Below are 24791 nucleotides of genomic sequence, written 5' to 3' on the forward strand. Positions count from 1 at the left end.
AGAAGAATATGTGAAAGAAAAGAGAAAGATAGAAAGGAAAAGAAAAGAAGATAGAAAGAGGGAAAAAGGCAGAAAAGAAGGGGTAGGGGAGACTGAAAGATACCAGAAGAGAGGCAGCTAGGAATTAGAAGTAAAACCAAAAACATAAGCAGTAAAAGGTAACCAAAGAAGATCAGATTTAATTTTGCTAGAGAGGGAGAGGGAAGAGACAGTAGAAATCCTATGTTCGTCACAAACAAAATTCCACCAAGTTACTATAGAGATTTTTGATGTGTCTTTCCAAGAAGATAAAATAACTTTAAAAGCAAGAGCGATAAAAAGGTCAAATAATAAGGAAATAGGAGAGGAAGCATTAATATCAGGTGATAATGATCCTAAAAAAACATTTTGAAAAGATAACGGCAAATCACAATGAAAAACTTTCATACAAATTTCCCTAACTGAGTTCCAAACGAGGAAACATTGGAACATTCATATAGTTGATGCAGTAATGTACCCTTAACGGTGGAACAAGACCAGCACATCTGAGATGCAGATGGGAGAAATTTAGAAATGCAAACAGGAGTAGTAACAGCTCTATTACAAATAAAATACATAGACTGCGTAATACGCGCAGCATGAGAAATTTAGACCACAACTTATCCCAAGTAAAAATAGAAAGGGAAAGAGCTAAATCAGTTTCCCAGGCAAGTTCAATTAGGGATTTGGGTCGTTCAGTAACATTGGATAATAACAACTTGTAAACATGAGCCGCCTTAGGTCTATCTGTGGAGAAGAGGGAGAACAGAGGAGAAGAAGAAGTAAGTGATGGTGTGTCTGGAGGCAAGTCAAAGGTGTCCAGATGAGACTGTAAAGCAGTAGAAATAATGGTATATTGAGCAAGAGAAGAGTCAGATAGAAGATAGGTCGACTGGAGGGTAGAAAAAGGGAGAACAAAACCAGAATGCACCATTTGATGAACATACATGATTCCCTTTTCTTTCCAGTATTTTAAATAAAAAGATTTACCCTTATATTTAAGAAACGTATTAAACCATAAAGAGGAATAAAGAAAACAGTGTAATGGGGAGAAACCAACAGAAAAGGCATTGTATAATAGGGACTTGGAATATTTTAAGGTAGGGATTGTAGACAGAAAGGTACTGTTGGACATGAAAATTGCATCCTAGAATGAGAATTCCTTAAGAAGGGAGTGTTCATAGAGAATCCAGGTGGGGATAGGAATATCACCAAAATCATACGCTAATGCAAAGGATTGTTTAAGTAAAAACGCAGAGTGATACAATTTGAAATTAGGAAAACGCACCCCACCTTCTCCCTTAGGACAGATAAGCTTGGTAATGGCAATACGTGGGTGTTTGTTGTTCCAGAGGAATTTTGAACATACCAAATTAAGCTGGGAAAAATAAGAAAGGGGAATTTTAACAGGGAGCATGGAGAGTGTGTACGAAACATGAGGGGAGATCATCATTTTAATGGTGTCAAGCCTACCCCACCATGATAAAAATAACGGAGACCAAGTAAGTAAAAGAGATTTAATTTTGGAGATTAGAGCAGTGAAAGTGAGCTTATGGGTATCATAAAGGGAGGGGGCAAACCAGATGCCAAGATATTTGATTTTGGTGGGACACCAAGCAAATTCAGTATCATCAAACATGAACTGATAGCAAGAGGAGTTCAAAGGTAGGACTTCAGTTTTGGACAGATTTAATTTATAACCAGAAATGCTGGAATAAAGTCGAACTTCATTCAAAAAGGGGGGGAATGATACAATAGGATTAGACATGTAAATTAATATATCATCAGCATAGGCTGAGATTTTCGTGACATGGGAATTATGCTGAAAGCCAGTAATTTGTGTGTTAATACGGATTCGCTCTAAAAAGGGTTCGAGGCATAGAATAAAAAGTAAAGGGGAGAGGGGGCAACCTTTCCTAGTACCTCTAGATAAAGGAAAGGATTTGAAAAAGTGGTTATTGACAAAAATACTAGCTCTGGGACAAGAGTATAATAGTTTAACAAGTGAAATAAAGGAGGGACCAAAGCCAAACCACTGAAGTGTTGCAAAGATAAACTGCCAATTAATACGGTCAAAGGCCTTCTCTGCATCTAAGGAGAGGGCAGCCAGGGGAGATTTATTTTTTTTGGCAAAGGAAATAACATTTGCAAACATTCTAGCATCATCAGATGCCAGTCTGCCCTTGACAAACCCTACTTGATCAGTCTTGATAAATAGGGGAATTATATTTTCAAGGCGGGTGGCGAGAATCTTTGCAAACATTTTACAATCATAATTTATTAGGGAAATGGGACGGTAATTCTTACAATATGAGTGGTCTTTATCAGGTTTAGGGATGATAACAATTAATGCGTCCATAAAGGAGCCAGAGGCCTTGGCATCAGCAATGAAAGAATTAAATACCTTAAGGAGCTGTGGGACAAAAATAGAGGAGAAAGTAGTGTAAAACTCAGCGGTAAGGCCGTCAGGGCCCGGAGCTTTGGACTTTTTCAGAGATTTTATTGCATTAAGTATCTCTTGAGAGGAGATATCAACTTCTAGAGCATTAAATTTATCAGGCAAGGAGGGAGGAGAGGGAAGGGCAGAAAAAAAGTATGTAAATTCTGTGTAGAGGGAAAGGTATCATCTGAATAAAGGGACTGGTAATATGTATAAAAACATCAGCAATATCCTCATCCGACGAAACCAACTTATTAGAGGATTCATTCAGAATAGGCCCAATCATTTTCCGTTCCGATTTGATTTTTAAATAGTTGGCTAACATACTACCAGCTTTGTTTTGACCCCCATGAAATTTGGATTTAAGCTTCAGTTGTAGCCAGTTTATTAAGATCCGGCTTAGCTTTGATCGATTGGTGAAGGGCAGACGATGATTTAGAAGTAAAGTAAGAGTGTTCTAACTCCTTTATATGACAAAGTTGATCCTCATATTTTTTCCGTGATGTCTTCTTTTTATGGGACACAAAAGAAATGACAAAAGCACGAAAAGAAGCCTTGAAGGAGTCCCAATTATTAGGAACACTAGTATCCAGAGGGTTATTAAAGGTAAAAAATTCATTTATATGTGCAGTAGCCTTTTGAACAAAAACAGGGTCAGAAAGTAAGGAGGTGTTTAATTTCCACCGGCTAAATTGGGAGGAAGTGAGGGAGAAATCAAATACAGCATGAAAAGGAGCAAGGTCGGAATAAAAATAGAGCCTATATCAGAGGCTTTGTATAGAAGGCAACAAAGATTTGCTGACAAGAGTATAACCACTTCGAGACCTCGTATGATGCACATTAGAATAAAAGGTATATTCAAGCAAATCAGGGTTACAGGTCTTCCAAACATCATAGAAAGGTCGAGAGGTGATGGCAAACTGAAAGGTTTTATGGGTTTTGTCTGGGTTAAATTTAGATTTAGAAAGCCTGTCAGAAAAGGGGTCCAACCATTGGTTGAAATCCCCAGCAACTATCACGTTGGGACAATCAAGAGAGGAAAGGAGAATTTTAATACTGTTCCAAAAAAAAGGATCAGGTCAATAATACAAGGGTTTGTTTGTGTAGAACGATTTTTGCCATCACCCATCGACCATTTTCATCAGCTTGAGTAGATAAAATTTGTACAGGCAATGATTCATGAAATAATATAGCTACACTTCCTTTTTGTCAGAAGTGGAAGAATGAACAACCTGACCAACCCATTGTCTCTTTAACTTGAGAGATTCAGTATCAGAACAGTGCGTTTCTTGAAGGAAAACAATACGGGAATTAATTTTAGATAAGTGAGACAGTACCTTTTGATGGTTAACCGGGTTTCCAATACCACGAACATTCCACGAAACAAACTTACACATGATGGAGGGAAAGGAAGGAGGTATACGAAAGGATGCAAAACACTTCAGGGAAACATCTGAAATAAAAAGCAAACCATGAAAGATATACAAAGAATACAACTAAGAATACTAAAACTTCCAGAAAATCCAGGAAAGGCCAAAGCAAGGTTGACACTGCAGAACAAGAAACAATACAATTAAGAAAAGACCAGCCAATAAAGAGACACACCAAATGAGGAGATGTACACATAGGGAAAGGAGGAATAGCAGAAGAGGAACAGGAGAAAGGGAAAAAGAAAAAGAGAAGAAACGAAAGGAAATAGAGGAGCATCAAGATTGGAATGAACAGATCAAGGCAAAAGAATGAACAAAGAAAGAAGAAAAGTAAGGAAAAAGTGGACAGAACAAGGCAAGGGAGCCAGGTCTGAGGGGAAAAGAGAAACCCAAATAGCAGGAGCGTGGAGACGCTGAAGAGGAGGCGGACACCAGCGAGCAATGCAGAGGAGGAAAGGGAGACACAACCTCAAAAAGAGAGAAGAAAAAAAAAAAAAGACACTAAGAAGAGAACTCAGAGAGGAATAATAGGAAGCACAAAACTCAGAGAAATCTAGACCAGGAGAGCAACCAAAGGGAAAAAGAAGTACTAAACATTAGTGTCCATGCTGGCAGGAGAGATAGTCTGCAAAAATGAGTGAAGCTTCTGCGGGTCTTCAAAGGAGCGAGTACGACCATTGTGAGTAATTTTACAGAAACATGGATGAAGAATGCCATATTGTATATTCAATTGACGCATCCGAGGATGAAGATTCAAGAATTCTTTGCGTCGAGCATTCGTTGCATTAGAGAGATCTTGAGAAATAAAAATATGGCCAGACCATATAAGACGCTGTTTGAGTTTAGCAGCCTTCAACACAGTCATTAACTCTGTAAATTCAAGAAAAAGCATAATGATACCACGTGGTTTAGAGGCATTAGGTTGAAGGCGACTCCGACGGTGAGCTCTCTGGATATTAAGTGGACGTGTCGTAGATTGAAGATCTAGAAGATCCAGTAGGAATTTTTGTAGAAAGGACACCATATCAGGACCCTCAATATTTTCAGGAAGACCATAAAGGCGTAGGTTGTTCCTTCGATTGCGATTTTCAAGGTCCTCAGTATGAAGTTTCAACTTGAGAATCTCTTGTTCTAGTAAAGGGATCTTGGAGGATACATCATGAATGTCACTGACACGCTGTTCCAAATCGAGAACTTTACCTTCCATAATGGCCAATTTTCCTTCAATTTGGTTGAGTTTCATGTTGGTAGCGGACATGAATGGTTGAAGACCACAGACCTCTTCCAGAATAGAATCCAGAACAGAATTTGGAGAGGAGTTGGGAGAGGGTGGGTCATTTTTTGGTCGCTTTGACTTAGCTCCAGTAAGGGCGTGTTTAGAATGACCAGATTCATGAGCCATGTTGAAGCTGAAGAGATAAATCCAAGCGTTGATAAACTACGCAGTTTGACAGTGATAACACCTCAGAAAAAGAAAAAACTAAGAATATATATATGGATAGAATATCAGGCAGTTGAACTTGTAGTCATAAACAGTCTCGTTCAAAAAGAAGAGCAGAATGCATAAAAGTGCGGCTAATGCGAAAAAGGCAGGCGGCAGCCAGAAATGAGAGGGTGACGTATCATGCGTTACAATAGCCTGACTGCCTAGCCGCAAAAAAAAGGAAGACCAATCATGAAGAGGAGCAGAACCTCCAAGGTGAGTTAAATGAAAATGTAGAAATAAACAGCAGACATCATATATGCAGCAATAGATCCATGGAAAAAGGAGTAGGATCTACAAAGCAGCAAAAAAAAAACAGGCACTAGAACCAATACCCAAAATGGCGGCTCAATTCACCACAAGGCTTGAAAGGCAGGAGCAGCTGAGAAGAAAAACGCCATAAAAAAGCTCAAATTCACGCGTTTTACACCACTGCATAACAGAATGCAGAAAAGTGGACACGCGGTTTGGGGGAGGCGCTAATGGCTAATTAGGAGAATAAAAACATGTTCATTAAATTGCTGAGAGGACGCAGGCTCGGCGCCACAAAATGGCGGCCGCCCACGTCCAAGAACGGAAAGAATTACCGGCGAGGAAAATAGTATGAAAGTCCCTTCAGGAGGCCGCAGGCAGGGACACCATTCTGCGCACGGCTTCTTCCGACGGCCGTAGCAATAAGCGGGAGCCTCTCTGTAACCAAATGAGGCACTGGAAAACCTTCGGAAGCCCACATCGCCGCGCAGCTCACTGGAAAGACGCCATCTCCCCACGGCGCGTAAGCCACGCCCCCTGTGAACATGGGCTTCTATTGGAATTCTCCAGGGCATATTATCAAGCTCATTATCGCCTCTTTAGCAGCAGTTTTTTGCCGGTAAACCGGCGATTATATTAACGCCATCCTTGATAATATGCCCCCACATTTTTCATGGGATAGGATATATCTTGAGTTCATTTTAAAACCACTATCAGTGCTTTTTGGCAATCTCCAAACTCATTGTTAATAACACTTCACCTTAGAATGCAGCGTCATCTTTCTCATTTTTAAATCATATAAAGTTAACAACCCCTCAAAGTCACTAATGCCTAGGTCATTATTCAAACCTTCTTGCTTAGTGTATGTGCCTTCATTAACTTTAGCTTTCTAATAAATACAAATAAATCAATCCTGGCAGAACCCACTATTGGTACAAAAAGAGAACCAACATCCAAGTACTGATTTCATCAGCTCGTGTTAGTCATGATTAGACAGATATCACAGTTGGATTGGTCTCATTCTTCTTCATTTTCTTATGTTAAAGACCCCATAGGCTCCTGTGGAGTTTTATCCCTTCTGTCGGAGTATTTGCCCTCCCTTGTTGGCCTTTTCCATTGCTTTCATACTTTCCTCTTGGCTAGCCTCTTATTCTTTTCTCAGTAAGCCTTCCTTTATGTGCAAGGTGTGATTTAGCTAAAAGGGTCCCTGATGTCCATTCCCTTCAAATGAAGTGTGTGCTTGTTCATTTGCATCTTAAATAGCATCCAAAGTGGAATCTGTGAACAAATGTTTTGGTTGCCTTTGAGAGTAGGCGTTTCTCTGATCTTTGTGAACTTCGTCCTATTTCCTACCAAAGCTACAACTAATCCTTCATCACAACCAGGTTTATCTTTTGCGATATTTTCCTTCTTTTGTATTGTAATCTTTATTGTAATCTCATCTTCACATTTTGATACCCTCTACTCCATAGACTTTGTTAAACTTTCAAATGTTTCCTTGTCAAAATATTTCTTTTGCTGCTCCTTAAATTTTGTGATTTCCTGACAATTATTTTCCAAATCTATTTGCTTCATAGTATTGAGTTGCATGTTCCCACCATCGAAAGGTCCCACTCTTCCAAAAGTCATAGGTGGGTATCCTCGTTTGTTGGTACTAGAAACATATGGGATGCTCTTGAGACTCTTCCCACCTTTTGTGATTTTCTACTGACAAAATCTGCTACCTTTAGTTGAACGCTTTTTTGACAGTTTTTTCGTCATAGAAGCAGTTTTTCCTATAATGTACAGTTATTCACTCTGTTCCCACCTTTAGAAGACTTGGGGCCAGATATAGGTGGGCAAATACCGGTTGGTAACGGTGAAATTCGTTAAATTTCACCGTTACCGACCGGTATATAGCCATGTGGGATGTAGGGAAGGAATCGGTAATAAGGAATCGGAAATACCGATTCCTTAATACCGATTCCTTATTGACCTTGCATTTAAGGAATCGGTAATACCGATTCCTTAAATGCAATGTCCCCAGCACTTAAAACAGTGCACCTCAGCCTTAAGGATTCGCTATTTACCACCAACTTCAAGTTGGTGGTAAGTAGTGATTTCCTTTCAAAGAGTACTTTTTTGCTTTTTGAAATGTGCCATGCGGGACACATCCATGCCCTTAGGGCATGCATGTGTGCCACATGTGCACACATGCACATTTCAGGGGTGCAACAGGGTGTTCTTTGGACACCCTGGCACCCTTGAAATACCTCTCGGTATTACCGAATTGGTAACACCGAATCGGTAATACCGAATGTCTTCACATTCATTCCTATGGGCCTCCAAGCCCAGAGGAATGAATGGGTAGGTATTCGTTATTACCGAATCTCAATTACTGATTCTGTAATAACAAATTTTACGAAATCGGTATTTTTGACCGAATTCTTACCTACATCTGAAATACCGATTTCTAAATACCGAATCAGTAAAATTCGGTATGTAGGAATCAGTATTTCCTATTACCGACATCAGGCCCCTGGTCTTGTCAAAATCAGATGCTTCATTGAAAATGTGTGCTGCTTTTTCTGTTTTCCCACGCCATAAGTCACTTTGCTTGTTTTTACTGCCATGTTTCTGTTTTACGATGAGTTATAACGGGGAAGGCCCTACAAACTCTCTGACTTGGGTCAGTTAAGCAAGTGCGTGTGAGGATAGTCAGAGACTATAGATTTTTAAACATCAAATGTCAAACATAAGCAAAGCATGACTTAAATCATCATGGTTCATAGATCCAGTGGGTATTTTATTTTCAAACATAGGTAACTGGATATTCGATATAATTCGCTAAGTACCCAAAAACATTGGGTTGCAAAGTTATACATACAAGCATATCCATTAATTTCATGAGTCAATTAATATTATGCACCTGAATGAGAAACAAAGATTGTTCACGATTCTTTATACGGATAGCTTGAATTTTGTAAATTAACATAGCATAGTATTTACATTTCAAAACAATGCGCTCAAAGTGAACAAGATAGGAGGTAGTTAGAAGGAATGGGTGTGATGGAAAAAGGTGAGGACTGGGTAAAGGTGTTGTGATCCTGTTACAATCACAGTAAAATCAAGTGAAACCTTTACAGTCTAGTTTAGATCGTAAGTTCCATGAAGCTCTTAAACATAGGATCCGTATTTTTCATAGTTTACTCCTATATTCAGAGCGATGGCATGGTCTGGTCGTCTACGTTTCGACCCCTGGTTTAAGGATTATTAGAAACCTCATGCTGGGGTCTTCATCAGGACAAAAGGAACAGGAGCGCCTATGGATAATGCAATTAAAATGAGTATCTCAAGACGGTAACTTAATTCATTAATATACTGGAGCTGAGCTAAGGAAAAGATACATACTTTACATAAGGCCATCCAGTGGCTCTTAGGTTGGAATCATCAATGGTTCATGAGAGGAAAAGTACCTGTGAATGGTCAAAAGGATCAATTAGGAACTGAGGTGGAGGATTTACCTCCCCTGAAGACATGAATTAACTGAAGTTTGTAGAGGGGGCAAAGAACTTACTGGGTCGGTGGGGCTTTCAAGTCTCTTTCATCTTGTGATCCACTGGTAAGTTGTGTTCAGACGGTATCCAGGAGGGTGCGTTAAGCGTCACACTCTCTGTTTGTATCTGCGGATTCAAATGGGGTTCTTGTTAGGGCCTGATCGATAAAGCAGCTGTCGTGATACTTGGTTCGCGGGGACGCAGTCTAGTCAGAAAAGGCTCATAACGGTTGGTAATTAATTGGGCCGGGGTTGCATGGTGCACGATGGTCTGGTGAATATCGTGCCTGAAGGAATGATTGATTTATCTGGAGACAGTGACTGCTTTGGATGAATATAAATAATTAATAATTCAAGCGGGTCATGGCGGCATGTGTGCCACAACCGTACCCACACTTGCCAATATTGGGGTCGATAGAGTGATGTCCGCACGCTTCTGCGTGGTGACGATATTGTTATAAACAAAGAAATGTGGTTGGTGCCCCCAATCGTGCCTTAACGGGTGGTTGACTGCGCAATGGAGGCGCTTGGTTCTAGTTTAATAAAGCTGCATCCTCGCGGGTATGAAATGGGCCTAAGCGTGCCTTAGCGGGTGGATGTCTGCTCAATAGAGGCGCTTAATTTGAGTTTAATGAAGCTACATCCTCACGGTGTGCGGGGGTGAGAGAAATGAGCCTAAGTTACCGGCGTCCATGTCCGCGCTGCCTGGGAAGATAAAACGCATTGGGTGCTCGCATCCAAATGGTCAGGCTACTAAATTAATATACTGGGGGTCACGGTGCCAGCCCTGTATGTTCCTTCGCTACTGGAATAGCCGCCTGAGTTCAATCTAGTGTAGCGGCAAGAAATGCAGGCGGGAGCTCACCTCATCTCTTAGGAAGCGTGCCTGTATCTGTCATCACCGGCTGCAGGAAACAGTCTGAGCTGCCTCGCGGTGCAGCAGCAAGATACTGCCTGGGGGCTCGCTGTCAGGTAGCCAATCAGGGAGCAGTGTCGGATCTTTGATAGGGATCATGGTAAAATATACTGACGTCAATGTCTTAAGGGCGTTGTTAAACTGTCACAGAGCCTCATCTGACACAAACAGGCTGGGAGAGACTTGTCTGAGAACAGAGCGGGGAGTATTGTCAAATTGTTCATTTACCAAGGAACAGGATAGTGCTTACTATATAGGGCACAGGCATGATACTGAAGGGAGGCTTACTGTCGATTAGATCTTAATTCACCTATACATATACAGTATAAAATGGATAAGGACCCTGACTTCAGCAATATACATGGCCACAAAGTGTGCAAACAATAGAGACATCGTCCTGGGGTTAATGTATTACGAAAGAAGGTTATCTAATCATACAACACATTTAAAGGTGGAACAAACAAGCATGTGGACAAAGTTTACATGGGTGTGATGTACAATGAAACCTAGGAGTACCAGATTATGTCCATATTTACACAGAACAATTATCTCTGAGTGGACCAAACCTTGAGTATCAGTCAGGATCGATCAATGCCATTTGTGCAAAATTGGCATCCACTTCATTCAATCCATTGCGAACAGAGTCAAAGGACTGCATCCACTTGCATTCTCTTACATTCATGATAGAATTGAGGTCACCACCCCGAGGGCCTAGCGTGATTTTCTCTATGACAACCCACTTCAAGGATTCAGGTGTATGGGTGTTTGCCCAGAAATGTTCGACCAGGGGTGCCCCTGACGTTTGGCATCTTATTCTGCTACAATGTTGCAGTACCCTGTTTTTGATTTTTTGCTTAGTTTGTCCAATATAGATCAGGCCGCAGGGGCAAAAGATCGCATAAATCACTCCATTGCTATTGCAGTTCATGAATGATTTCAAAGGGACCGTCAGGTAACCCTGGGCGTCCGAATCGGCTACGCCCACGGAGTAGGCGTAGTGTTGCCTCCTACGCATTTTGCGTAGACAGCGTAGCCGGCAACACTACGCCCACTCCGTGTGCGTAGCCGAGTCGGCCGCCACCCGCCTCCCTCCCGCCCTCCCCTACATACATTATTTAAGCAACTAGCCTTAATAAAACAATTTTAAAGCACTTACCGTGTCCAGGGCTCGTCCGGGGCTCCCTCTTGGAATAGCGTCCTTTCCTGGATACCAATGCGCATGCGCGGCCGCCCGCGCATGCCCATTTTTCAGGAGAAATGCGCATGCGCGGGCGGGCTAACCATATCCTATTGCTGATTAGGTATATTGACAAAATATCGAAGGCAAAAATATCGAAGTCCTATCTACAAACAGGTAAGTACAAAAATATTGAATCAAAAATATTGTTAAAAAAATATAGTTAGTCAAAATATCGATTTTTTTTATATATCTTAAAAGTAATTTCAAATTAATAAAATAATAAATATAATTAACTAAAACATACTTAAAAATACTTAAACAACCTTAAAATTATTAAATAAATAATTTAAGTTAAAAAAATAAACATACAATTTAATTTTTTAATACATATATATATATTAACATAATATTAATAAAAAAATATACAATATTTTACCATAGGATAGCGGGAGGGTAAAATGTACTATTACCACTCCAGTGAGTGCAACAGTAGGGTAAACGTTGGATAGCGTAGGGGTAAAAATTACTATTCGCACTCCAGTGAGTGCAACAGTAGGCAAAGCGTTGGATAGCGTAGCGGTCAAAATTACTATTCCCACTCCAGTGAGTGCAACAGTAGGGAAAGAGTTGGATAGTGTGGGGGTAAAAATTACTATTCCCACTCCAGTGAGTGCAACAGTAGAGAAAGTGTTGGATAGCGGGAGGGTAAAAATTACTATTCCCACTCCTGAGAGTGCAACAGTATGGAAAACGTTGGATAGCGGGATGGTAAAAATTACTATTCCTACTCCAGAGAGTGCAACAGTAGGGAAAGTGCTGGATAGCGTGGGGGTCAAAAATACTATTCCCACTCCAGTGAGTGCAACAGTAGGGAAAGCGTTGGATAGCGGGAGGGTAAAAATTACTATTCCCATTCCAGAGAGTGCAACAGTAGGGGAAGCATTGGATAGTGGGAGGGTAAATATTACTATTCCCACTCCAGAGAGTGCAACAGTAGGGAAAGCGTTAAAAAGCGTAGGGGTAAAAATTACTATTCCCACTCCAGAGAGTGCAACAGTACGGAAAACGTTGGATAGCGTAGGGGTAAAAATTCCTATTCCCAGTCCAAAGAGTGCAACAGTAGGGAAAACGTTGGATAGCAGAGGGGTAAAAATTACTATTCCCACTCCAGAGAGTGCAATAGTAGGGAAAGCGTTGGATAGCGGGATGGTAAAAATTACTTTTCCCACTCCAGAGAGTGCAACAGTAGGGAAAGTGCTGGATAGCGTAGGGGTCAAAAATACTATTCCCACTCCAGTGAGTGCAACAGTAGGGAAAGCGTTGGATAGTGGGAGGGTAAAAATTACTATTCCCACTCCAGAGAGTGCAACAGTAGGGAAAGCATTGGATAGTGGGAGGGTAAATATTATTATTCCCACTCCAGAGAGTGCAACAGTAGGGAAAGCGTTAAAAAGCGTAGGGGTAAAAAATACTATTCCCACTCCAGAGAGTGCAACAGTAGGGAAAGCGTTGGATAGCGTAGGGGTAAAAATTCCTATTCCCAGTCCGGAGAGAGCAACAGTAGGGAAAGCGTTGGATAGCAGAGGGGTAAAAATTACTATTCCCACTCCAGAGAGTGCAACAGTAGGGAAAGCGTTAGATAGCGTAGGGGTAAAACTTACTATTCCCACTCCAGAGAGTGCAACAGTAGGGAAAGTAAAGATTTAATATATTAATAAAAATTAATTAAATATCAATACCCCAAAAAATTTAATTCAAATAAATTACCAATTTAATATTATGTAATAATTAATCAATGAAAAATACAAATACATTTTAGTTATTAAAATGAATTACCTATTAATAGAAATTAATTACCAATTAACAATACATTAAAAATCAATACCAATAAATAAATAAAAATGATTTACTTAATTACAATTAAATTACTTCCCACCCTATTCCCCTATAAACCCACAAACCACTACCGAAAATAAATTAATAAAATTAACATAATTATCAAGTAATCAATTAATAAAAATTAATTACCAATTAAACATTAATTCATTATCATTTAATAATTAATTAACAATTAATTAAAAATGAATACCAATAAATAAATTAACATATTTAATTAATTACAATTAAATTACTTCCCACCCTATTCCCCTATAAACCCACAACCCGCTACCGAAAATAAATTAATAAAATTAACATAATTATCAATTAATAAAAATTAATTACCAATTCAAAATTAATTAATTACCAATTAAACATTAATTAACAAATAATTCAAAATAAATACCAATAATAAAATTAATATATTTAATTAATTACAATCAAATTACTTCCCATCCTATTCTCCTATAAACCCAATTAAAAATTAATTACCCTTTAAAAATTAATAATTACCAATTCAAAATTAATGAACAATTAATTTAAAATGAATACCAATAAATAATTTAACATATTTAATTAATTACAATTAAATTACTTCCCACCCTATTCCCCTATAAACCCACAACCCGCTACTGAATTAAATTACGCAAAAATTAAATAACATAAAAAAACACTTAAAAAAATTCTATATTATTAAAAATTCTATATATTTTAATACCTATATTATATACTTCGATATTTTGACTTTCTATATTTTAAAAATCGATATTACAACACGTACCTTCAATTCGATATTTTTCGCCACTATTATTCTGTCCATTCGATATTTTGACCATTCTATATTTTGACTTCGATATTATGTCTATTCTATATTTTTGATTCGATATTATGTCTGTATACCCAATGATCTAAGGACCAGATATATAAAGGCTTTTTGCATTCACGAATGGCCAGATTCACAGAATCAGTCATTCTGCAACCACGAAAAGCCTTTTTAATATACATGAAACCCAAATTGGGATTCGCCTGAACTCCAGTCACTAAACATTAATACTTCACTGACTACTGAAAGGTAGTGGTAAGGCATTCTCAAACCAGAAGGATTCCACAAGAGACCCCTTCACCTTTGTGAAAGTTGAAATTTGAGAGTAGGCAGTGGTCCCATTTTTAGCTTTTTTTTTAAACACATCCCATTTTCCTTAAAGGCAAATGGGCTGCATTTAAAAAATAAATGCCTTATTTAAAAGCATCACAGACCTTGCGACCCAATGACCTCAGCAGGCCACCATCCATGTGATTACTGCAATATCTGTACCTACCTCATTAATATTCAAGCAGTAGATTGAATTGTGATGCACTAGCAATCTGTATTTTGTCTGACGGTTCACAATACACCACACTGGTCTCAAACATACTGGTTTCAAATTGTGACTAGAATTGTGTTAACAGTGCTATGTACATCTGACCTTATATCTCTTGTACAAGTCAGATAAGCAAGACACAAATAGTCTATTTCAATATTCAGGTTGAGGTGCATATTGAGGAAACAGTTTCTTCTGGCAATGTACAGCGGGAAATAGTATATTGCTGGGCCACCCAGAAATCCTATTAAAATTAAGTGAAACATATTGTTTGGCGAACAATCCAGGGCCGAAAGGAATTGTAACACATAGAAGGACGACCAGGAGGCGGAGAAAATTATGGCATTGTGTTTCAAACAAAGAGATCACAGAAAGCCTTAAACCAAGCTGTTAACAAAGTAAAAAGCTAAACTAGACAAATTTATTTTGTGAACAAAAGGCAAGCACATCAGACAGGCATGTCACTAGATTTATCATCGCATTCAACGCGTGATCACATTAGATTTGGAAGACACTAAGAAAGCACTGAAGGTTATTGAATGTTGACAATGTGTTATGGAGTAATTTTGGTCAACATTTTCGCGATACATTAAAATCGAAAATGTAGTTAGTAGGGTTTAACTGTGATAAGTCCTAAGACATCTTTTAAGGCATTGACATTTTATTTGTTTGAATGCATAGGCTCGGTAATTAAATGTGCTAGTCGTGCTTTAGAACACCCAAAATAAACTTGCTGGAGTTAAGAAGGTGGGTGAGCAATAAAGATGCCTTTAATTTTTGTTTTTATCTGGCCACTTTTCTTTTGAGTTCAGTGATACATGTCAAATGTCAAGCTATGTCAGTTGAGAAATTGCTGCTTATTCTTTTAATTTGGATATTGGTGTTTACTTTTCTTTCTCAAACTGAAAATTGAGAGTATTTCAAGGAGTGTGAAAGAAAAATCTGTACAGATTAATATTTAAATAGCTTTGAATGTACTGTACAAATATTTCTAAATAAAATAAAGCATATCTTTTGTTTTTATGTAGTGTGATGGAAGCAGAGATTGTACAAAGTTCAAAACAAATCAAGGCACTTTACTTGATGATGTGTAAATGATAAACATTTGGTGAAACTAGATTTTCAAAAGGTATTGTTTGCCCAGTATATAGGTTTGATAGAAAAATTGCATGTCAATGCATATGGTGTTGATGTGCAAATGATAAAGTTTCCTGAAACTAGATTTTCAAAAAGTAATGTTTGCCCACTATATAGTTTTGATAGAAAAATTGCATGTCAATGCAAATGGTGTTGCTATTCCAGTGGAAAGTAGGGTGTCTGCAAATTACAGTATGCTACCACACCATGCTTTAGTAATATATTTACAACAGTGTGCTCCAAAATGCAATACCATCTAAATATCACATACTTATCTAACTCATGCTGAATGTGCCTGGCTCAATTGCTGTACTTGTTTCAATGTAACATCCATAGCAACAGCTTCACTCTGAAAAATTTTGAGCACCACTGTTAGAATGTTAATCTATGGGTATGCCTAATGTTGGAACTAAGAAAAACCAAAGGTGGTGATGGACGGAGTGTTGACAATATAAACACTCACCCCCAGTCAACTGATCTGGGTTTAATCCATCACCGTTCTTTAGCTCACTCCGCCACCCCGGTTCAGACATGGCCATATGCAAAGCAGTCTGACCCTGTGTCTCATGGGAACAGTCCTGCCCGAACTGCCAAGCCATGTCTTCCCTGTACCGGAATCAAGCTTCCCAGGACCGGTTTCTGGCATTACAGCCGTCTTCAGCCGGGCTTGCTTGAATCCAGTGGCAAATTGAGCAAGGGACTCACGTCTGAGCATACCCTGCCAACTTAGGGCGAACAAAGAAAAACCAAAGGTGGTGATGGACGGAGTGTTGACAATACAAACACTCACCCCCAGTCAACTGATCTGGGTTTAATCCATCACCGTTCTTTAGCTCACTCCGCCACCCCAGTTCAGACGTGGCCATATGCAAATCAGTCTGACCTTGTGCCTCATGGGAACATTCCTGCCGGAACTGCCAAGCCATGTCTTCCCTGGACCGGAATCAAGCTTCCCAGGACCGGTTTCTGGCATTACAGCCGTCTTCAGCCGGGCTTGCTTGAATCCAGTGGCAAAGTGAGCAAGGGACTCACGTCTGAGCATACCCTGCCAACTAAGGGCGAACAAAGAAAAACCAAAGGTGGTGATGGACGGAGTGTTGACAATACAAACACTCACCCCCAGTCAACTGATCTGGGTTTAATCCATCACCGTTCTTTAACTCACTCCGCCACCCCAGTTCAGACATGGCCATATGCAAATCAGTCTGACCCTGTGCCTCATGGGAACAGTCCTGCCCGAACTGCCAAGCCATGTCTTCCCTGGACCGGAATCAAGCTTCCCAGGACCGGTTTCTGCATTACAGCCGTCTTCAGCCGGGCTTGCTTGAATCCAGTGGCAAAGTGAGCAAGGGACTCACGTCTGAGCATACCCTGCCAACTTAGGGCGAACAAAGAAAAACCAAAGGTGGTGATGGACGGAGTGTTGACAATACAAACACTTACCCCCAGTCAACTGATCTGGGTTTAATCCATCACCGTTCTTTAGCCCACTCTGCCACCCCAGTTCAGACATGGCTATATGCAAATCAATCTGACCCTGTGCCTCATGGGAACAGTCCAGCCCGAAACTGCCAAGCCATGTCTTCCCTGGACCGGAAACAAGCTTCCCAGGATCAGTTTCTGGCATTACAGCCGTCTTCAGCCAGGCTTGCTTGAATCCAGTGGCAAAGTGAGCAAGGGACTCACGTCTGAGCATACCCTGCCAACTTGCGCACTTTCCCACTGGATTCAAGCAAGCCGGGCTGAAGACAGCTGGAATGCCAGAAACCGGTCTCGGAAGCTTGTTTCCGGTCCAGGGAAGACATGGCTTGGCAGTTTCGGGCTGGACTGTTCCCATGAGGCACAGGGTCAGACTGATTTGCATATAGCCATGTCTGAACTGGGGTGGCAGAGTGGGCTAAAGAACGGTGATGGATTAAACCCAGATCTTTTGACTGGGTGTGAGTGTTTGATTGATTCAGATGCTCCATCCATCACCACCCCCTTCTGTAACGCTTTTGGCCGCCATAAGTGTGGCAGGGTATGCTCAGACGTGAGTCCCTTGCTCACTTTGCCACTGGATTCAAGCAAGCCGGGCTGAAGACGGCTGGAATGCCAGAAACCGGTCTTCGGAAGCTTGTTTCCGGTCCAGGGAAGACATGGCTTGGCAGTTCGGGCTGGACTGTTCCCAGGAGGCACAGGGTCAGACTGATTTGCATATAGCCATGTCTGAACTGGGGTGGCAGAGTGGGCTAAAGAACGGTGATGGATTAAACCCAGATCTTTTGACTGGGTGTGAGCGTTTGATTGATTCAGATGCTCCGTCCATCACCACCCCCTTTTGTACCGCTAATGTTGGAACTGGCACTTTCTGGTTGCCTGAGGCAATGCCCCAGCCAAACAGATCCTACCCCTCCTGTCAGGGCGGATGATTACACACATTGTATAACCTATGCTCACCCTTGGGTAGCTTGGCACTGAGCAGTCAGGCTTATAATAGGGCCAATGTGTAAAGCATTAGCACAGCACTTACTCACAATAAATACACTGAGTGTCACAAAACAGACTTCAGACATGATGTTTGTAACTAACGTTTGTATTCAACACACACAATAACCAACACAACATGAACGTCATATATTTCAGGGCATAAATCATACTTGGGAATTTTACTAGCAGTACTAGGCACAACTGGGTTGAAATGTCATCAATAATATGTACACTTGGGACAGATTCTATTCTAACCCTCCATTTCCTGACCCAGGTTTAAGGGCCTATGCATTGCACAGAAATCTCTCTTTCGGCAGGCACTGCCTAAAGAGTTAAGTGACAGGATGTGAACTCCGTTCATCTGAGGCAGGCCTGCTGCCCTGCCCACGGTTTGATAAAGCCACCATGGCCGGACAAGCTTTCTCAGTTCTGATCCCCCAACTATGGAACAAGTTACAGAAAGTCTGCATAGAGAAGCCTCTCTCCCTCCATTCAGGAAAACGCTTAAGACCCTGTTGTTCACAAAGGCTTGGAGACAAGCTGTGCTCTGACCAAATAGGGTCACTGACAGGTAACTGCTGGTAGGGTTTCGCAATTTTCCCATAAGCGCTAAGAGACCGTTGGTGATTACGCGCTATACAAATGCCAATTAACATAACATAACATCCCCAGCAGCCTTATGCGGTGCAACACATTGTCAACCCCAGGCCCACCCTAGCAATTCTTAAAATTCAATACCACTCTGTTAGGGGTGCACCCCGGGTGTCAATGACATCAGAAATATGTACATACTAAGAATTGTAACACTTTTCAGCAGCCCCGTGGTCGAGGCCATGCGGGTTAAACCAACATCAAATTGAGTTTTCTAGCAAGAAATGAATGTGTAAAGCAACACTCCTGGATAGTGTTGTGAATCACAGGTGGTCTGCAGGCTGTCATTCCCACACACACACACACACACTGCACTGATACGGGGTGCAGCAAATATCAGGCAGGTTCGTAAGGAATGCATTCGCATACATACTCACTCAGCACCATAATGCTGTGCAACTGATACCGATCAGGTCAATTGATAGCACACTACAGACCCTGTGGCCCAAGCCTCCCTCAACCCTCCAGCTCACCCTGACTGTCCTAAGCCCACAGATGGAACATAACCAGCTCTCCCCCTTGAAACGAGGTCACACTCGGCTAGAGTTACTATTAGAGTCCCAGAGAGGCAGATGGGGGTAGGTGGTAGGATTAACTTGGAGGTAGTCATCAAAGGGAGGGTTGGCAGCCACTCGAGAAGTTCACCCACAAGATGCAGAGCAGAAGCAGGCTGAAGGCAGTAGTCAGTCACTGCAAAGGGTTACATAAGTGCATTCCAGCTCCAGCCCAGTTATGAAAAGCACTGGGGGATTGCGCAGTCTCTTGACCTGCGTCTGATCACTCTCAGAAGTGTTCCTCCAATCCTCTCATTCACACTCACTACCCACTACTGCCGGGCAACAAAAAGTAAACAATCGATGAATAGAGAATGAAGCAGGGTAGTCTCTATGAAGAAATGGGCACCCGGGCAGGTACTTAGTGATCAGAGTCACCCCCAGGCAATCTGGGCACGATGTCTGGTGTGCGTTGATATGGTTGCACAAGACAGTACCGGTCACACACAGTGGAGAGCTGCAAATTAAGTGCTCCCTGAAAATGAGGCCCAGCGTCAGGTGTGCGTTAATATGGATAACACCAGGCAATTCAGGTCACACACACAGGTGCAAGTTTAGCAATGACTCGAGGAGTAGAATGAGGGACTACTACAGCTATGAACCCTACCTATGCCCCTACCTCCGAGGGTCACAGCATTTGAATTGGACACCACACATAAAAATCATGCAGTCAGCATGTTGCACGAGAGAGATGTGGAACCATCGATGTAGCAGGCCTCACGGGATCCCACAAGCAGTGAATCACTCACAATCAACAAGACACTCATGTGTGCTGAGGTCCCAATGATGCAGGGATAACACACCTTCAATGCGGGCAAGATGTCAGGGCTCCACACAAGGCAATTCAGTCTCCAGACACAATCTTTAGTTCCACACTTGCACGGTGCTACCAGTTGTGATCCAGCAGAGGATGTGGACACTTAAGTGGGCACCAGTCTACAGGCGTCACAAGTAGATGGTGTGGGTCTCTCATAGGAGATCTTTGATTTCCCTGAGACCTCCGAATGAACCCGGGGCAAGTCAACAAGCCCTTGGAGAGCACACTTCAGGGTGCCACCCGCCAGCATGTAGTCAGCCCAGGCCAGCCACTATTCAGGAATGGCACACAGTCCCTTTCAATGACAATAATCTTCCTTGTGCACAATAGATTCCTCTGGCAGTGTGCACTACACAGTTCCAGGTTCTCCGGTCCCATGTCCCCACAAGTGTATCTTTGCTCTGCTGAAGTAGCTGACGTATGGCACCAGTAGTTATACTGTAGTGTGCCTTTGAAGTTGTGGGTGGTTCAAAGGGTGTTCATTTGAACCACAGATCTCTTCCCTAAATTTCAGTCCAGAGGCTGTGAAAACCAGATCTTAATCTTTAGTGGCACCATGATCTGGCTCCAGAGGTCAAGTGTCAAAACCGCTTCCTCCGATCTATCCAGCCACGCCCTGATCTGACAAAGGTCTGTTGTTTCAGTTCCATGACCAATGTTTTATAGCTATTGCTAGGGAATGCCTAGATGTGCTCCCCCAGCATCTTGTGTGGACTGGAGCCAAGCACAAAGGCACACAAAGAGTTTTAGAGCAGAGAAATGCCCACTCTCTGGAGATGCCTAACTGACAGTGAAGTTGCGGTGCATATCGGATATATAATATGGATGTGATCAGACTTAAAAACAGGATGCAATGATTACAGAAATAGACGCCTGCCTCTGAGAAACTCAGGAACGTTTGAAAGAAAATCCCCCAGCATAAACTGCGAAGCGCACTGTAGTAATTTCAGTTGAAAGAGTCTGGTTACCACGCAAATAGGTTTCAGAGCAGCAGCTCTGTCCGAGAATCAGGCAATCAGAAATCGCTGACCATTAACATGAAGCCCTGATGAAAGTCCCGGTACCAGACGACTGGGCCTTGAAACGCATTAGTACTTTTTTCTACACGGAGGAATTTGAATAAACTTGGTGTGACGTGAGGGATTTGTATTCAATCGTATACCCCACGTACACACTCTAAAAACTTTCCCGTGTTTGGCACATGTTTGGCCCCCAAAAACAAGATAGTAATAAGAGTATTCTAGTTTCAGATGTTATGATGCAAAAGTCAAATGTTGTTGTATATAAATGTGTTTGTACATAAGTATTTTCATGCACTCTCTATTGTGAATCGTAATAAGTATTTTTCATGTTGTGGATGTTGTTTAGAAAAATGTGTGTCTCTTCACTTCGCATGCAACTAAAATCTTTTGGAAAATATAAACAATTGCGAAGAAAGGAATGGTTTAATAAAAATTCCATTCAAACAGAAAAGATAGTGTTCTGTTTGTTGCTCAAAAATAATAAGAGCATAACGTCAAATAGAGCCAGGTTCTCCTTTTTGTATTCACTTTCTAGAAGTGGCATTTCTACACTAATAATGAAGTAATGATAAAACCACCTTTACCACTGGAAAGGGTTTGTCATTGTGAATTCAATGATAGGAATTATTGAGCTGATGAAGTTAATATAATCCTTTCCCACATGTTAGCCTATTGTAAGAGCAAACATCATAGGTGGATAAAACACACATGGGCATTTTTAACTGTTTGGGCAGGGAACAAACATATACACCTGTCCTGCCTTTCACCTACCACTTGTTTCATCCCTCTAGACATACTCTTGGTGTGCTCTAGTGATAGTGAAAGGTCCTCTCAGGATGGCTGGTGATTTAGAAAGACACACAATTGATGGATGGAATACAGAACAAATTAAATCATTTACCCCCGTCAAGAGATCTGGGTTAAATTCATCATTCTTTTGCTCACAATGCCATCCCAGTTTAGACCTGGCCATATGCAAATCAATCTTAACCCTGTGCCTCATGGGAAGAGTCCAGCCCGAACTGCCAAGCCAGGTCCTCCCTCAAGTCAAGTCAAATGCTCTTATAGAGTGCACTTTTCACCGTGAGGTCTCAAGGCGCTTAGCAGCGAAGAACACACAAACCGAGACAAAGTCATAGTCCTGATACAGCACTGGTTATTTTGGGAAAAGCCAGGTTTTTAAATTTTTACGAAAAGATAAGTGATTGGTAATTGCCAGTAGATGAGGGGGTAGTTTGTTCCAGAGTTGAGTGGCAACATAAGAAAAGGACCGACATCCGTTGCGTGACGTGCGTACACGTGGCTGAATCAAAAGAGATTTAGAGCTGGATCTTAATGATCTTATAGGTAAGTACCAGACTAGTTTTTTCGTGAGATAAGCGGGACCAGCACTATGGAGTAGCTTGTGAGTCAGACTCAGCACTTTAAATTGGCTTCTTTGGCGAATAGGAAGCCAATGCAGTTTCTTGAGACTTGGAGCGGAGGCTGATCTGGGGGGGAGATCTAGAAGCAGTCTAGCCGCAGCAATCTGCAGAGTTTGCAGCTTAGAGAGTATCGGCCAGATTCATCAACGTAAGATCGGCTCGCAAAGGGCCAGATTCTGAGAATCTGGCCCTTTGCGAGCGCAATTTTTGCATTTGGGATTCATCATCCCAAATGCAAAAATCGCTATTATAGAATTCGCAATTTTGCGAGGAATTGCATTTAAGGAATCTCTATTTGAGATTCCTTAAATGCAATTCATGAAACATTTAAAAATTGCGAATTCGCCATTTTGGGTCGCTATTTACCCCGAAGTCAAACCTTGTGGTAAATATCGGAAACTTAGAAAAATGCACTTAAGTGCATTTTTCTAAGTTGTATGTCACACACACACATGTCCTTGGGACATGTGTGTGCGTAACACCAGCGTCCAATATCATTTCAGGGGTGCAACAGGGTGTCCTTTGGACACCCCTGCACCCTTGAAATCGCAAACTCAAAATGCGAATCCCTAATAGCGATTCACACATTGATATGTCTTCCCATTCATTCCTATTTAGGCCCATAGGAATGATTTGGGAGCTATTCCTTATTTGCGATTAGCAATTATCTAATCGTAAATAAGGAAGCAGTAGGAATCGCGATTTGGACATGAATCCCGTTTTGCGAGTCTGTAATAGCGATTCCTTAATAATCGCTATTACAGACTCGCAAAACGGGACTTTGATGAATCTAGGGGTAAATTCTCATTAAGTGTTGCAAACAGTGCACTGCCATAATCCAAGCGGCTCATGACTAGACCCTGCACTGGTGGCTTTCTGGCTTCTAAGGGTAACCACTAACCCTGGGCGTAGTGGGGCGTAGTGGGGCTCCGCGGAGCTACGCGGAGAGGGCGAGAAGCTACGCCCACTCCCGCACTCCGCGTAGCCCCACTACGCACCTCCCTCCCGCTCTCCCCTACATACTTTATTTAAGCATTTGCACGGATAAAAACAACTTAAAAGCACTTACCTTGTCCGGGGCTCGTCCGGGTCTTCATCTTTGAATAGCGTCCTTTGCCTGGATACCAATGCGCATGCGCGGGCGGCCGCGCATGCGCATTGGTATCCAGGCAAAGGACGCTATTCAAAGATGACGACCCGGACGAGCCCCGGACAAGGTAAGTGCTTTTAAGTTGTTTTTATCCGTGCAAATGCTTAAATAAAGTATCTAGTGGAGGGCGGGAGGGAGGCGGGTGGCGGCCGACTCGGCTACGCTCACGGAGTGGGCGTAGTGTTGCCGGCTACGCTGTCTACGCAAAATGCGTAGAAGGCAACACTACGCCTACTCCGTGGGCGTAGCCGATTCGGACGCCCACCCTTAGTAACCACTTGAAGATTTTTCGTAGCTTATGCATAGTCCCATAGCATACCCTAAATATGTTGAAAATTGACCAGGGAGTCAGGCGGCAGGCGACGTCCAGGCGCGGACGGGCGCAGACGGGCTTGCCTTTGGCGCGCCTTTGGCACGCCGCTGGTGCGCCTCTGGGCACGTCCACGCTGGGGAGGGTATTAAGTAGGGAGTTTTTTTTTTTATTGCTCTCCTAAAGCTAAAGAACTTTAAAGCTTTAAAGCTTTGCCTATGAAATTAAGCATTCTGATGTTGATGCTCTATTAGGCTACTAATTAAGGTATTAAGCGGGGTCAGAACCGATGAAGCTGCCCAATGGAGGTATGCTTCCTGTCCCTCCGAACAACTGGCACTCGCCGTGACAGACCGGGGACCCAGCAGAGGGAAATATGTGCAAAAGTAAGCTAATAGCAGTCTTTCAATCAATGTACAAAGTAGCAAACAATTTCAGATCAGTGAGCAGCAATGTATTTAAAAATGAGTAGCAAGAATAAAAGCGAACTTCGGTAAAGACAGTCCCACAAAGACAGTCCCACACATTAATTAATAATCCCTTCAAATATCAGATGTTCAAACCCCTAGCGCTAGCTTAGCAGTACAAAACCGACAGCAAGGAATGCTGTTCTCGCTGCGCGCGTCCGCGCTGGGGAGGGTATTAAGTAGGGAGGAAGGCCGGGTCAGCACCGATGACGCTGCCCAATGGAGGTCTGCTTCCTGTCCCTCCGTACAACCTGCACTCACCATGAAGGACCGGGGACCCAGCAGAGGGAAATATGT

General features: G+C 41.9%; 1 protein-coding gene across 1 annotated transcript in view; it reads right to left on the reverse strand.

Annotated features, from left to right (window-relative positions):
- The window catches only part of LOC144820325 (uncharacterized), a 32661-nt gene extending 27371 nt beyond the window's left edge, over positions 1 to 5290 (reverse strand). The window contains exon 1 of the mRNA XM_078677898.1: positions 5089 to 5290. Coding sequence (XP_078534024.1) covers positions 5089 to 5290 — 202 coding nt within the window. The remainder of the gene's footprint in view (positions 1 to 5088) is intronic.
- Positions 5291 to 24791: the final 19501 nt, after the last annotated feature.

This window comes from Lissotriton helveticus, chromosome 2_1, assembly GCF_964261635.1.
Source record: "Lissotriton helveticus chromosome 2_1, aLisHel1.1, whole genome shotgun sequence".
Taxonomy (NCBI): Eukaryota; Metazoa; Chordata; class Amphibia; order Caudata; family Salamandridae; genus Lissotriton; species Lissotriton helveticus.